This window comes from Stylophora pistillata, chromosome 3, assembly GCF_964205215.1.
Source record: "Stylophora pistillata chromosome 3, jaStyPist1.2, whole genome shotgun sequence".
Taxonomy (NCBI): Eukaryota; Metazoa; Cnidaria; class Anthozoa; order Scleractinia; family Pocilloporidae; genus Stylophora; species Stylophora pistillata.
In genome coordinates this window covers 27,559,791-27,575,095 of record NC_142521.1, presented here as the reverse complement: position 1 = coordinate 27,575,095, position 15,305 = coordinate 27,559,791, and the positions used below count along the sequence as shown (strand labels likewise).

Sequence of the window (15,305 nt, the reverse complement as noted above, 5' to 3'; positions counted from 1 at the left end):
ATTCTATTTTTCGAATGAAATTGCTTTGTTTTATTCAAACCATGGGGTGCCAAAGAGAACAACTGAGCACTCCAATAAGCCTCTTTTGTGATTAAAAGCGTATCGATCTCTACAGAGCCACTAGGGGCCTGTACCTGATCAATGCATTGGAACGAAAAATCGTCCAGGTGTGTGGGGTTTTGTTAAACTGTATCGCTACTTCACAAGTTGTTTTGTTTGTGAGCATAGTAGATTTGTGATTTCGAAATCTCACTTTAAAGTCAGTAGTAGTAGATCCCACGTATTGCAGGCGACATTTCTTACAGGAAGCCAAGTATATCACATTTTTAGAGTCACAGGAAAGTCTAGAGTGAATGGTGTAATTTTTGCCCGTCTGAAAGCTGAGAAATGATTTAGATTCAACAATGAATAGCACGTTTTCAAGGCTATTCCTTTTGGAGTAGCCACAAGATTGAAAAGAAATTGCTCTGAAGAAGTATTTTTTGCCGAGAGAGCAGCTGATTACAAAGAGTACCTTGTTAACCAGGGTTAACCTTCTCAATTAGTTTCTAAACAATTCTCCAAAGCCTCCGCCATCCCTAGAAATAACTTACTCAGGACTCGTGGAAAAGAAACGAAGAAACTATTTCCATTTGTTACTACATTTAATCCTAACTTGCCCGACGTAGGCAACACAATCAGAAAGCACTTGTTTATTCTGCAATCTAACCCCAAATTGAAAGAACTATTTCCTCGAAGTTCTATCATAACATCTTTTCGTCAATCGAAAAATCTCAAAGAATTGCTGGCCCCATCTCGTTTTAAAACTGCCAGCGAGAGACAAATTAAACCATTCCTCATAACAATGGCTGCTTTAAATGTGATTTGAAACGATACGACCTCTGTCAGAATTTCTTTGTTGAATCTAAATCATTTCTCAGCTTTCAGACGGGCAAAAATTACACCATTCACTCTAGACTTTCCTGTCACTCTAAAAATGTGATATACTTGGCTTCCTGTAAGAAATGTCGCCTGCAATACGTAGGATCTACTACTACCGACTTTAAAGTGAGATTTCGAAATCACAAATCATACCTCAATCCCGCCTATACAAATTTTTCAAATTGATACGAGCTTGCTTTCTTTTGGGCTTTTCATGAGCAAGTTACATGAAGTATAGTGCTCTCAGGTCGGACCTTAGCCTCGTTTTCATATCTGTGGTTGTTCACGAATGTGCGGAAATTTGTTCACAGACTTTGCTGTATTATTTCTCTTGAGTTTGATGTTTTTTCTTCAAACCTTCGATTTAAATGTCCAGAAGGGTATTTAAACATGGCGTAGGTAAAGTTAACTTTACGTTTGCAATCACAATTGAGTGGTTTTTTGCCCAAATTGGGTAAAACTTTCAAAGCGCGATTTCAACATGGCGACAAGGCAAGTGAGAAGGTATACAGCAGAGGAAGTTGCTAGGATTATTATGGATATTCCCAGGAATAGCGACATCTCTGACTTTGAGGGGGAAGAAGGAGATCACGAAAGCGGTATGGACGAGCCTAATACAGACTCTGGTGAATCAGACAGTTCTGCTAGCGAAATAGAACATGCAGATATTTTACCTTTATTATGGTAGATGATATATATAAGCCATATATAATTGGTTAAAATCTTGAATTTTAATAATTTAGTTCTTAAAATAGTCTCAAAATCTCTATATCTAATCAAATAATTCTGACAAATTGAGGGATCTATGGTGGCCCAGCATTATCACTAGATTTTTTGCAGCGATAACTGAATACCAATGTTGAATTTGATTATCATTATCGATTTCATTTCAAATTCAATTTACAATAAATACAGAATCTTCAACTCATTTATAACGTCACTTCTGTTTTAAATTTAAAATTGATTTTCAAAGCAAAAATGAATCACAAAGGCAAATGCGTTTTAAAATTTAATTTAAAAGGATAATACATTTGAAAAAAGAAATAAATATTCTCAAAGACTACCGAAATAACAAAACAGAAAAAAAAATTGATTTCATCGAATGGACCAGCGTTATCATCCCACGCGGAAAGGACTGGGACTGGGCCTTGTTTTCCAAAATGGCGGCTGAATACCAACCGCGGTAGATTTCGCCAATCATGGCCTCAAAGGGTGAATGGAAGGAAGACGATCAGTTGGAACAAGACTTAAAAACATACATTGGCCAAAATCTGAAGAGATCAGAGGTTCTTGATTTTATGAAGCGAGATTTTCCCCAATACAATTGGAGTCTTGCCACCCTCGACAGACGTCTTCGTCACTTTGGTATTCATTACATATATTACGACACCACTTGCAGTAGTGTCAGTTGCGGTGCAGAAAGAATTAGAGGGACCAGGACGACTACTAGGTTACAGAGCAATGAATCAGAAGCTTAGAACAGAGCACAATGTTCAGGTACCACGTCATCTTGTTTACAACATGATTGCTGAATTGGATCCTGAAGGACTCGAGGCATGAAGCCTTCAAAGACGAAAGAAAAAGCCCAAAGGCCAGTTTACAACTGAAGGGCCTTTATGGGTAGCTTCCTTAGATGGGCATGATAAACTGTGTGGTTATCAAAATTCCACCTTTCCTCTTGGTGTATACGGCTGTATTGACACGTTTTCCCGCAAAATCCAATTCTTGTTTGTGTGCTACTCGAACTCAAATCCTTTAGTTGTAGGCAAGATGTATCTTCGGTACCTATTCGAAACAGAGATGCTTCTGAGAAACCTCAGGGTTGACAGAGGGACGGAAAGTGGTAAAATGGCCACAATTCAAGTATATTTGTTAAACAAGCACGAAGTTATGAATGATCCCACTGATGCAATAATTTATGGCCCTTCAACAAGCAACAAGATCGAGAGATGGTGGTGTGAACTACATGAACGACTGGAAAAGTTCTTTAAAGAACAATTGACGGTGCTCCTAAGGGGAAGAGAGTTTGACCCACACAGTGTACTCGACAGACAACTGCTTGCTTATGTGTTTACACCAGTTGTCCAGCGCGAGTGTGACATTTTTGTCAGGTACTGGAATTCTCACAGAATCCGAGTGCAAGATAAGTTGGAAATTCCAGCGCGGGCACCAGACCACATATTCTCTTTCCTTGGATATTATGGAGGGAGCAACATGGGAATCCCATTACACAAAGATGAGTTGAGGGAGGTGGCCGATTTGTTAGCGGTAATGGATGGAGACGTGTTCGACTTTATTGACCCAAGAGTGAAGAGGGAATGTTTGCAACTACTTTCAAATCCAGAAAAAGTTGAATCAAAGGATGCAATTGAAGCATTCAGGCTTCTCAAAAGAAATATCAAGTTCCCTTAAGATGTGAGTGAAATCTTACATATACTTTACTCTCTCTAGATTTGGAAGTGAAACTGATGGGCCACCATACAAGAAAACCATGACAACCAGAAGCACTCACCAGAATGGGTTTTTATCTTCAAAAACAACCAGAAACTGTTTACTGCCTTTTGAGCTTGAAACCCAATAATGTTGCTTGCTATGACCAAACAGAGAGAAATTTGTTTTTGTAGAATGTTCATTTCTAGTGTTTTGTTAAAATTAAATCAATCACAGCTTAACTGCATTGGAATGGACTCATTCAGGAAGTGTTCAACTACCAACAGCAGAGCCATAATGAATGATGAAAAAAAGCAGCAAGTAAATTGGTTGTATTCTTTGGAACATTTAAAGTGGTGTCAGAAAACAGACAACATTTTGGGGCACCAGGAGTAACAGTTCATTCCATTTCACTTCAAATATAAAATCAGTCTGAAGACTGGACACAACAGGAAAAAAACCAGTTGAATTCATTTGAATTAGTGTAATCTATACAGTCAAGCAGCACTTGAAACTGTGATCTGACCATTTGATTATATTTAAAAAAAACCCAAAAAGTATTTTCGCTTAAGTAACCAGAGAAGATATCTTGGAAAACAGTGCCAAATGTGACTATATGCTGGGAAGGTGGAATATGTCACGATGACAGCAAATCACATAACACCAGCTTAAAAAACTAAAATACAGTCCAAAATCTTCACTAAAACAGCAACAAGTGTAAAAAAAAATCATGCTTCCAGGCTATAATAAACAATGCTAGCTATAAATAAGCACATCACGACCAGTGCCTGGACATTCAAACATCACTACCATTTTCATCAAACACTTTCAGAGACACCATGCCACAATACTTGTTACAGGTATGCTTTGATTTGAATTCATCAATAGCAATACAGGAAAGGTTTCCAGCAAAGAAGTTGACCTCCTTTGAATCATTAACAAGAAGATCAGTGGTTGCAATGTCCGGATCGTACAACTTAAAAGAGGAACCCTGAATATCAAGTAGCATAACCTTCTTTTCAGATATCTGATAGCTGTAATTTACAAGGCATTGTGCCTTTTCATAAATCTCATCAAATTCCACTGATGGGGAGGGGATGTGGAAACCATTATTGTTTACATATTTGTGAAATTCACCTTGAACAAACTCTTCAATGGTAACTGGTTGCTTTTTAAACAGAGCAAAAAAAACTTTCACATACTCAAATGTACCACCAAATTCAGGTGGTACGCTTTTAGCAAATCTTTTGGTTAGGTGCCTTACAACTGCACTCATTTGCACTTGCTTTCTTGTGTGATCCCCTAGTGACATACTCAAGTCATCATTAATGGTCTTTGCTGCTTCCTCCTGATACTGTTTCACCACCCATGCGGTTTGTGCAGCATCTTTTCCGATAGTAGTAGAACGAAATGCATCTCTAAATGCCCCATTAGCAAGTCTTCTTTCTTCAATTTCGAGTGTAAGTGAACCACTTTTAACCCACTTCATTTCTGCGACATCAAAACTCTCCAGATCTAACACCGTGATGTTTGTTGCTGGTGGCTTGACGAGTTTAGCAGCTTTCAGAAGCTCAGTAACTGACACTGACTTGGGGAAAACCATGGAATGCAATGCAGGCAGATTTCCAGACGTTTTCACTGGACTTGGTACGGACATAGTCACCTTAGCTGGTGCTAAACTATCCTCAAACAATTGCTGTCCTAATTTTGGAGCGACATCTGTGGACTTCGGTGGAAGAAAACGAATAAAATAAACCTTTTTGCCTTTGATCTGCTCGAGCTTGGTGCAGGAGGGTCCCCTGTCAGGCGCCAATTTATCGTATGAGCCCTCTGGAGCCTGATAATACTTCTCGCAGGCTTCTTTAATATTTTCCATTGTTAGATCATCATAGTCGCCAAAGGGAACGAAGTCCCGAGTATCTAAGGGTTAAAACTTTTAAAGTCTGCCTGAAGCGGAGCTGGACATACGCTGCACAAGAATGTCGTTCGGTACTGCCTTAGCACTCGCTCCCTTCTTCCCCTCACCTGCACACGATCGCTTCATGCCCACTCGTGCCTCGAAATCTTCCCACTTTTCTTTTCCTTCTTTTCTCTGTTTCATTTTCGATAGAAACCATACGGCACAGCCCACACCAGTGCAACAAAATCAAGCAGCTGTAAAGTCTCATGGGAAAATAAACCTCCGGCCGCCATTTTGGAAAACAAGCCCCAGTCCCAGTCCTTTCCGCGTGGGATGATAACGCTGGTCCGTTCGATAAAATCAATTCTTTTTTCTGTTTTGTTATTTCGGTAGTCTTCAAGAATATTTAATTCTTTTTTCAAATGTATTATCCTTTTAAATTAAATTTTTAAAACGCATTTGCCTTTGTGATTCATTTTTGCTTTGAAAATCAATTTTAAATTTAAAACAGAAGTGACATAAATGAATTGAAGATTCTGTATATATTGTAAATTGAATTTGAAATGAAATCGATAATGATAATCAAATTCAACATTGGTATTCATTTATCGCTGCAAAAAATCAAGTGATAATGCTGGGCCACCATAGGGGGTCCAATGATTAAACTCAGCATACCATTTTCTCTTAGAAGTTGCCGCACAGATAACTTATATGCTGTCGGGACGGTACAAAACGTGGACTCCCCCTTCTGGACCCCCTTTTGGACCCCCTCCTGGGCTCCCTTTTGGACCTCCTTCTGGAACCACCTAACTAGATTGAAAAAGGATGAAAACAATAAATACCAGGTGCGACTTAGGAGGTCGTCATCAAAGTGGCATTTCATGCTACATTCTATGGTGGAATGTTGAAGGTAAGGTGTGTGATTGTTTGGCAAGAAAATGTCGGGGTTGTTTATCGATGGCTTCAGGACTTTTGAGATTGCATAAAAAATGCGAAAAAAATCACACACCTACCTTCAACCTTCCACCATAGAGCTCTGTGTATGGATGACCACAATTTTTTTGGTCAGCGGTGGTAGCCAAGGACATGAGATGATGCAATAAAAATGGCGGAAAAAATCTGATCAGAGCGGCCGATCAGAGGAAACACCGCAAGTTTTGTAGCCCTGTGCCGAGGTCCCCATTCTAACTTATTAAAAAATGGCACCCACGATTGCACACGAGAGAATTAACAAGGTCCTGATATGGTAAATTCCGACAGGCGACATGGCGTTGAAACAGCGACATCAGGGAAATGAAAATGCGACTTCGAGCTCGACAATGATGAAATTGCGACAGCGACATCAGAACCTTCCGAAATGGCGACGTGACAAAGTTTGAAATTCAGACGGACGACATCTATACCCCCATAACAGAGCCTCATTAACATTTCTAGTAGCACTTTCTGAAGATTAAGGCAAACGGTTGTGGCATGAAATGCCACTTTGATGACGACCTCCTAAGTCGCACCAGACATTTATTGTCTTCATCCTTTCTTAATCCAGTTAGGAGGTCCAGAAGGGGGCCCAAAAGGGGGTCCAAAAGGGGGCCCAGAAGGGGTCCAGAAGGAGGTCCAGAAGGGGTCCAGGAAGGGGGTCCAGAAGGGGGTTCACGTTTTGTACCGTCCCTATGCTGTCCGCCTGTGGGAAAATGTTTTAAGAGCAGAATGAATGAAAAGATTATAAATTTTTTAATTATTCTATAGCCCGCTTCACAATTGCACCCTTGAAAACGATGGCTCTATTCAACCTTCATCTAACCTGATTGTTTTTTACATCTGATAGAACTGGGTGTGGCGACCAGAAAGAGCTTTCAAGCAGGTGAAACCCTTACTTGCGGTTGAATTTCCAGCTCGATCTACGGTATGTGCCAGCATTCGAATTCCCTTCAAACTATTACAGTAAGGCATTCTTATACTATTCTAGGAGAAACATCAAAATCCGCTGAGGTGCTTCACAAGACAACCCTTGAACAACATATTTTCGATCGTAACGCATACCGCCGTATTAAACATAACCCTGGTAATATGGCCGTATTTTCACTACTGCTTAAATAGTATTCATCACCGGAAGATCGCTCTCAAATTTGTAACGTTATTGTCACGCTATCGCTTGTTGTCATGTGACTCGAGTTAGCCAATCAAGGTAGTCTTACCTCGTGCTAGGATTCGCTTGCACTGTAAGTTGTTCGTTCTATTAAACGTTAAGATTCCAAGTACCTTATGATAGTTTATTTGACTGGAATCCCAACAATATTCATTTCCTAATCCGCATTTCACATATATGATTGTCATATACTTACAGTCATTTTTCATCATTTCAAAAGGAAATAGGCTTTTCGTACGAAGAAAATCAAATTAGAGAGAATTGTTGGTAGAGAACTTGGCACGCTGAGGAATATAACTTTTCCTTGTTGTTTATAAGCCTACATACCCTTGAACTCGAGCGGCAAAGTTAGAGAAGGAAACAAGAATACTGTATCGGGGATGGGAAGTGGATGTCGAAGATATACACATCAAGTTTCCGATGTGGAAAAAAATTTAACTGAGGACATGCACTCGGATTGTAGCTTTTGCAAATACCGGTCTCAAATTATATACTTGTGGTTAGCTATTCTTGGTTTGCAGCCTATAACGTGAGGCGAAGTAAAATTAAGAACTATAATCATCACTTGTAGACTTACCTGAGAATATCACAGAGAACATTTGCGAGTCTTTCCCGTACTTGTTAGTGGCAACACAGGTATAATTCCCTTCCTCTTCGAAACGTGCGGTTGCCGTGTTTGTTGTGTTTACCAGTGCTTCTAAGGCAGACAGAATGGCTGTGTATATAGGGGGGGTTCCTGTCACTGAACACGTCACTGGCTTGCCCGGATACGCTTCCACAACAGTTGGCATCGATATGTTGGGAGGATCTTGATAAGAATTGATTTAATGCCATTAAAAGTATTCAAGCAGTTTATCACTGGAAATTAAGCAAAGTCCAAAAACTGGGTGGGTGGAAGGGGGGGGGGGGGGGGGGGAGCGAGACGATGTGATAGGCCAAGAGTGCAATAATTAATGTTATTTTTTTCTCAGTTCGTAAGCGGGCGGTATTCTACAAATCCTGCAATCTGATTGGTTCCGAGAGCGGGCAGTATTCTCCCCATCCGGCCCGCTCACAGCGGGCGGTATCCGTTTCGCTCGAGTCACTTTGCTGAAACATTTCAAGCTTCGTTGCAGGGTTTCACAAATATATCTCATTCTGCCGGCTGGGCAGAATTTTTGAGCAAAGACTTCGGTCACGACCTTTCGGCGATAAATAATATTCCTTCTCTCTTCTCTACTGCTCTCAAATCACTATGGTTTTTCGGCAAAAATTGTTTTTGAAATAAAATTGCTGGTATTAAATTTGTTTTTAAAACGATTGAAACGCAGCCTATACACAATTTTTTGTTTAATAATCATTCACAAAAAGTAACTCAAAAAGTTACAACGAGAGGTGGTTGCAGTTAGCAATTACGTTAATCAATGCGACTCTCATTCGTTAAGATCTGAATTCTTCAACACAACTTGTTCGTTTGTGAAACGTTGAGCGAAGTATTTGACTTCTTCTCTAAATACACTTTCGCCTATTCTTGCAAATCCCTTGAATTTGGACATTTCTACCGTAAATTTCTCGTCAGAAACCGGAGGAATTTGATGAATAAAAGTCGCACTAAATCCCCTTATGTCTAGCTGGAAAGAGTCTCACTGAATTTAGCTTTTTAGTCGAAGAAAGACAGATTTACACAGACCATTGCAGAAAACGAACAAGCAGACTAACAACTCAAAACACACATTTGCGTTTACTTACAATTTGACTTTACGTGACATTTTAAAACGGAACAGAGGTAAGTCTTCGAAGATTAATCGTCGTTGGAAATAAACAATATTTTCTTTAAGATCTCTGAGTGTTTGTTTTTTCTTTTACGAGAAGATCGCCGCATTGTCATTTAACTCGTGTGCATTATTCACACCAGTAGTGTTGTTTATTCAAAAGCGTACGCTTTTTTTATTTTTCAATTGACAGGTGTCACATAGTGACAGTTACTTGTCAAATAATGTTTCAAAGTTTGCTCGGAAGCCTTTTCAGTTACATTTACAAATTAAAAATATTTCGTTGAAAGCTTCCTCTTCAATTTGAACAACGTCTGTATTCTTTATCATCCACTCGCTAACAAATTGTTAAGGTTATGGAGGATATTCCGTAATTAAACTCGTAATTGTAGCCCTAAATCATTCGGGTTCTTTTGGCAATCATTTTGTTTTGTGTTAGAAAAAAATAAAACTGTTATTCACCAGCATAGTTCGGTCCGTATTGGGAAAAACTGTGCCCTCTGTCTTGAGTACCGCCCTCGGCCTACGGGCTCGGGCGGTATCCAAGGCCTCGGGCACAGTTTTTCCCAATACGGACCTTCCGGCGGGTGAATTACATATATGTCTTACTACGCCCTTGAGCTCCCCAATTCTCTTGTATTTCATCTTATATTTTAGAGTAAATACGATTTAAGAGTATTTATTTTAGATCTACAGAAGTGCTAATTGTCCACGAAGGTAAAACGGCAGTGAACAATAACTGAATAAGGACAATCTTATTTTCTAAACAATGAAGTCTGAAAATGAAATATTCCCAAGTGACAATCACAGCAGATATAACCGAATAGCAACAAGCATGTAACAACATATTCCATATCCTCAATGTACCAACGGTATTATAACAAACAGCCGAACTGGCTCCTAGTAAACATAACACTTTGTGCCCGAGGGAATTTTTAGTCATTCTTCCATCGAGAACTTTCTATGGTATCGGGTATCGCCTTGCATGTTGATTAAATAACCTTATGTTTGCAACCACACATGGCGAGAATCAAGCATAGAACACACAGAGAGTACTCCAAAAGGATCTTAGGGGATTTCAGGAGTGATTTCCAAAGATAGATCCAAAGCGATTTCAAAGAGATTTCCGAAGTATTTTCCCACGAAAATAACATGGAGATTTCTCTATCAAACTTCCCACCATATGAAGTACACCTCATCTCAAACTGTAGGTCAAATTTCCTAAGGTGCAAAGCTCTGCGAGAAGACCTCGACTTATCTGGTCTCATGAAAGCTGGTACACCCTAGAACTAAGCGAAATACAAGCAAAGGAGCTGGAGAATCACGATCAAACCATAAAAAAGAAAGGAACCTCAACACCTCTCAAAGGGAAACAGCATCATCAACAACATCGCCAGGAGTTCCGCACTCGCCACGAATCACGCAATCACAGCAACTCCCGAAAAGACAATGGTAAATATAGTAACTGTGGTGGACCATGCCCTCACAAAGAATTATGCCCTGCGAAGAACAAGAAGTGTAACTCTTGTGGCAAACCAAATCAATTTGCCCGCGTTTGCAGAACAAATCCACCCGAGTCAGCAGAACACGTCACGTATGAAGACACCGCTGAAAATGACGAATATATTTACACGATAGGCAGTGACAAGCAACCAACTTGCAAGGTCAAGATCGATGGAAAACAAATGGAAATGATGGTCGACTCCGGCGCATCAGTCGATCTTATGGACAAACGCACCTTCAGGGAGTTATGCAAACGGAAGTTACCAGAGGCCACCAAGCGCAGAATTTTCTACTACGGATCATTCACACCTATACCTGTTGAGGCCGAAATATTCGCTAATGCCAATAGCATATTGGACAACTCTGCATGTCATCAAAGATGCTTCAGGAAACTTCCGACATTTTAACACTGTTACAAAACTTGGCGTGCTCAAGATCATCTACTAAGTCAAACCTGACGAGACCGGTCCCCAGTTCCCTGCGAACGAAGATTTAGAAAGCCTTTTCAGTGGAATCGGTAAAGTGAAAGGAAAATTCATCAAGCTTCACATAGACCCTGACATCATACCCGAGAAGCAACCGCACCGTCAAATTCCCTTCCATGTCATAAAGGATGTCGAGATGGAGTTAAAGGGATTAGAAGAGCTAGACATCAGCGAGACCGTGACAGGCCCAACGCCCTCGGTGAGTCCTATTATCATAGTCCCCAAGAGCTCTGGTCAAGTGAGAATATGTGTAGACATGCGAGATGCCAACAAGGCTGTTAAACGAGAAAAGCACCTGTTGCCGACCATAGACTGTATGGTTGCTGACCCGAACGGAGCGACAGTTTTCAGCAAGTTAGACCTTTCGTCTGAATATCGCCAACTTGAGCTGACACCAGAGAGCCGCTACATCACCAAACTCAGCACACACGTCGGACTTCGAAGATACAAGCGCCTATTGTTTGGAATTGACGTAGCATCCGAGATCTTCCAGAACGCAATCGATGAATTACTCACGGGCCTTCCTGGATGGGAGAATATCTCCGGCGATATTATCGTTTATGGGAAAACTTAGAAGAAACATGATGACAACTGCCATGGCGTACTGGAACGGCTCGAGCAACATGGCGTGTGCCGGAACAAGGAGAAATTCGCCTTCTCGAGGAGTGAGGTCAAATTCTACGGACAGATTTCCAGCAAGAAGAGAGTCAAGGCTGACCCAGCCAATATCAAGGCGATCATTGACATGAGCAAACCAAAAAGTGTCAGCGAGGTGAAGTCTCTACTGAGGATGGCTCAGTACGTGTCCCGTTACATCCCAGACTACGCCACGATAATTGCTCTTCGACGGCTGTTAACCAAGAAAGACACGTCATGGCAGTGGGCCGACGAGCAGCAACGGGCATTCGACAAGTTGAAGACAGCCTACGCCATATTTTGCATTGTTGTTTATTCCCGCTGTTGTTTGGTTCACCTCGTTGTCACGCGATTGGCGCATAATTAGCGCCGCACCTTTGCCCCCTTTGTTTGTCTGCTCGTTCTATTTCATGTATGTTTCTTGTCTTCTCTTGCTCGGAGTTTCGGCTCAACTTACTAGTGTGGTATAAGCGCCAAATTTTCAAAGAACTCACAGAGACAAGGACGTCAAAGTGTTCTTCGATTTTCACCGCCTCTCTGAGTGTCCAAGCCGGAATTCGTTAACCGTAGCGATGACTTCACACAGAGCGCCGAAACAGTGATCGCTTTCTTCGAACAAAAATAATCACTCCGGTAGAAGCCTGGAAAAACAATTAAAGTACATCCTATCCCTCTATCCGAACTTTGCAGACTTTCTTACTGATGGATCGTTGTGGAGTAAAAAAACAAACTCTACGCCTCTACGTGGTTTCTCCAACGATCCAGAATCTGTTCCTACGGCAAGAAGAAGAACTGCCCCTCAAAAGGTGACACATTTGGAAATAATGCTCGGCCAAACTGCGAATTACGCCCTTATCATTTCCCGGAGCTCAATCGTCAAGAATTCTACATCTATTAGCGGCGTTTGGCAAAGGATCCGACAGCACTATGGCTTGCAGTTAACCGGTTCCCGTTTATTGGACCTCGCGAACATTTCTCTGAAGCCTGAACAACACCCCGAGGATTTATTCCAAAGCTTAATGGCCTTTATTGAGGACAACCTGCTCACTACTTCCAGCAGAATAACTCATCATGGCGAGATTTCTGACACTGAAGAAGAATTATCTCCATCGCTCGAAAATTTTGTCGTTCTTACATGGTTATGCTTACTCCATCCCAGCCTCCTGCGGCTTGTGAAACACCGTTATGGAACCGAGTTACGTAGTAGAACGTTAGCCTCTGAAACTTGAGATCCCTCCAGCCCTCGAAACTCCGAGCAAGAGAAGACGTCTATTGACCGAAGACAAGAAACATACATAAAAAAGAACGAGCAAGCAAAAAAGGAGACAAAGGTGCCGCACTAATTATGCGCCAACCGTGTGACAACGAGGTGAACTAAACAACAGCGTGCATACGAAGCGGAAAAATGAAGCAGACTAAACGACAGCGTGCACAATGCGTCACGCCATGCAAGCTAATGGCGGGAACTAAACAACAGTGCAAAATATGCCGTGACTTCCTCTTTCTTACGCTCGTCTAAGCAGTTACAAATAGCCAGAGGTGAATGCGCAAATTAAGTATTACAACATAGCGTTCGTAAAGGCAGCTAAGTAACATAGTCCTTGGGGTAAGCTGGGCGACGAGTTGGACGGCTAGACCGGCGTGGATCGGATGAGAAGGCAGACTCCAAGATGCCATCAATGCCGTCAGACACGCTTCCCTCTGGAGGAGGAGAAGACTCGGGCACAGGAGAACTGTCAGTCTGAGGATCTGGTGGAGTAACGAGCTCGCTAGGAACTAAAGCAGAGGCAGGATTCGGAGTGCTCTGAGGGGTAGGAACGTGAGCGGGTACCCCGTCAACGTACTCAGAAGTAAGGGGCTCTTCGTCGATATCTTCAGGGTAGAAATCGGTGCTGTAACGGCGAGAAAGGTTAGACGTGGTCTCTGTTAGGTCAGGAACGCGATAACATTCAGACAGTTTGACGCGGTAGGAGGTAGAGCGCAACTGTGAGTCAGTGAACTTACGAACGTTGCACTACAGGTCGTCTACAGGCTTCAAAATATACCGACTGCGGGCATGTGTCTTGAAGTCATCGGAAGTTACGTAAACCAAATCGCCGACTTGAACGGGCATGGCGCAGCGAGAATAGCAGCCAGAAGCTTTGGATTTCTCACTAGCGGGATGATTACCAAGCCGCAAGGAGTGCTGTTGTCTAACAACTTGGATGTCAGAAAAGGGGATCTGTGTGTTGCCACATCTCGCGGGAAGACAATCCTCTGTTATGGATACGGGTGTTGAGATTGGGTGTCGCTACAGCTAAGGAGAGAGGAGTGATTCTACCACCTTCAGGACAAATACCTAGAAGCTCAACCCCAAGTTCGGCGACGCACTTCCCTGCCATAGGATTCTTGTTTGGGTTTTTGACTCGCCCAAGTTCCACAGTAAAGCCGTACTGCCTAAGGATTTCATTACCTTACAGAGAAGCGAAGCCAGGAGCGGGATCTACCCTTATGACGGAAAGGGGGCCAGACAGAGGACACAGCTCAAGGCACAATCGGAGGAGACCGGAGCGAATGGATTCACGTCATCCAGCAAGCAGGAAGCCGTGAAGGACGTGGAGTTCTCGCTTCATGACGTCAGCAGCGAAGGAAATACCAAAGCCGTCAGGGGGATCAGAAGTTAACTGTTCAACAAGATTGGAGGAAACTTTCTTCAAAGAAGAGCACAGGTGGCAACACTGCGAGCACTGATCCAGGGGTTTGTTCAGGTCTAAGGCGAAGAAGTAACGCTGCGAAAGCAGTTTCACTCGGTGACGGGAAGGGTGGTCCAGTTTCACATGCAGGGCAGTAAGGAAGCCATCAACGACAGAGCATGGGATGACTTTATATTCGCTGGACGCAGCGAAAGGTTCATCGCGTTTTATAACGAGCAGGCCGTCACGGGAAATGGAGACGAGGCTCAGGTAACGCTTGACGTCTTTGATGTTTGTCAGCTTCTTTGACGGGCGAGTGCCGTGCTTAAGACGCGAGTGGACACGCCTCAAGTCTGGGCACTCTAGCTGCGACTGGAGCCAGGCGGAACGGCTAGTGAAAGGAAGGGACGTCTTCCCCGATAACACGTCATGGACAGATATGGGACGTACAGCCAGGTCCTCAGCATCGGATACAAATGAAAAGATTGACAGCGAGAGTCGTCGCAAGCTGGTGCGTTATGACTAGCGGAGTCAGAAGGCAAATTTGCGGAGCCGGCCAGATGGAGCAGCGTGACTTGGTAACGGCCAACAGACGGTAAGAATGAGGTCATTCAAGGACTGGAAGGGAACTGGTCACAACAGAGCTTGTCAAAGGCCTGGACACACGGCTTATTATCAATCATTACATAAGTGTTAGACACGTATGATGCGCGATCCTCGCAGTAGAGAGCGCTATTTATGCAATAGCGGAAATCAGACCTGAAAAAAATTAAGTCTGTACGGGATTCGAACCACTGACTTCTGCGATACTAGTGCAGCGCTCTACCAACTGAGCTAACAAGCCAACTGAGAGCAGGCAGTTAA

General features: G+C 42.4%; 1 protein-coding gene and 1 pseudogene across 1 annotated transcript in view; one reads left to right on the top strand and one right to left on the bottom strand.

The window, feature by feature from the left end:
• Positions 1–15,305, bottom strand: part of LOC148735413 (uncharacterized) — a 42,939-nt gene that overhangs the window by 7,691 nt on the left and 19,943 nt on the right. The window contains exon 5 of the mRNA XM_088752954.1: positions 7,972–8,202. Coding sequence (XP_088609080.1) covers positions 7,972–8,202 — 231 coding nt within the window. The remainder of the gene's footprint in view (positions 1–7,971; positions 8,203–15,305) is intronic.
• On the top strand, positions 13,826–14,383 carry LOC148735414 (uncharacterized; annotated as a pseudogene).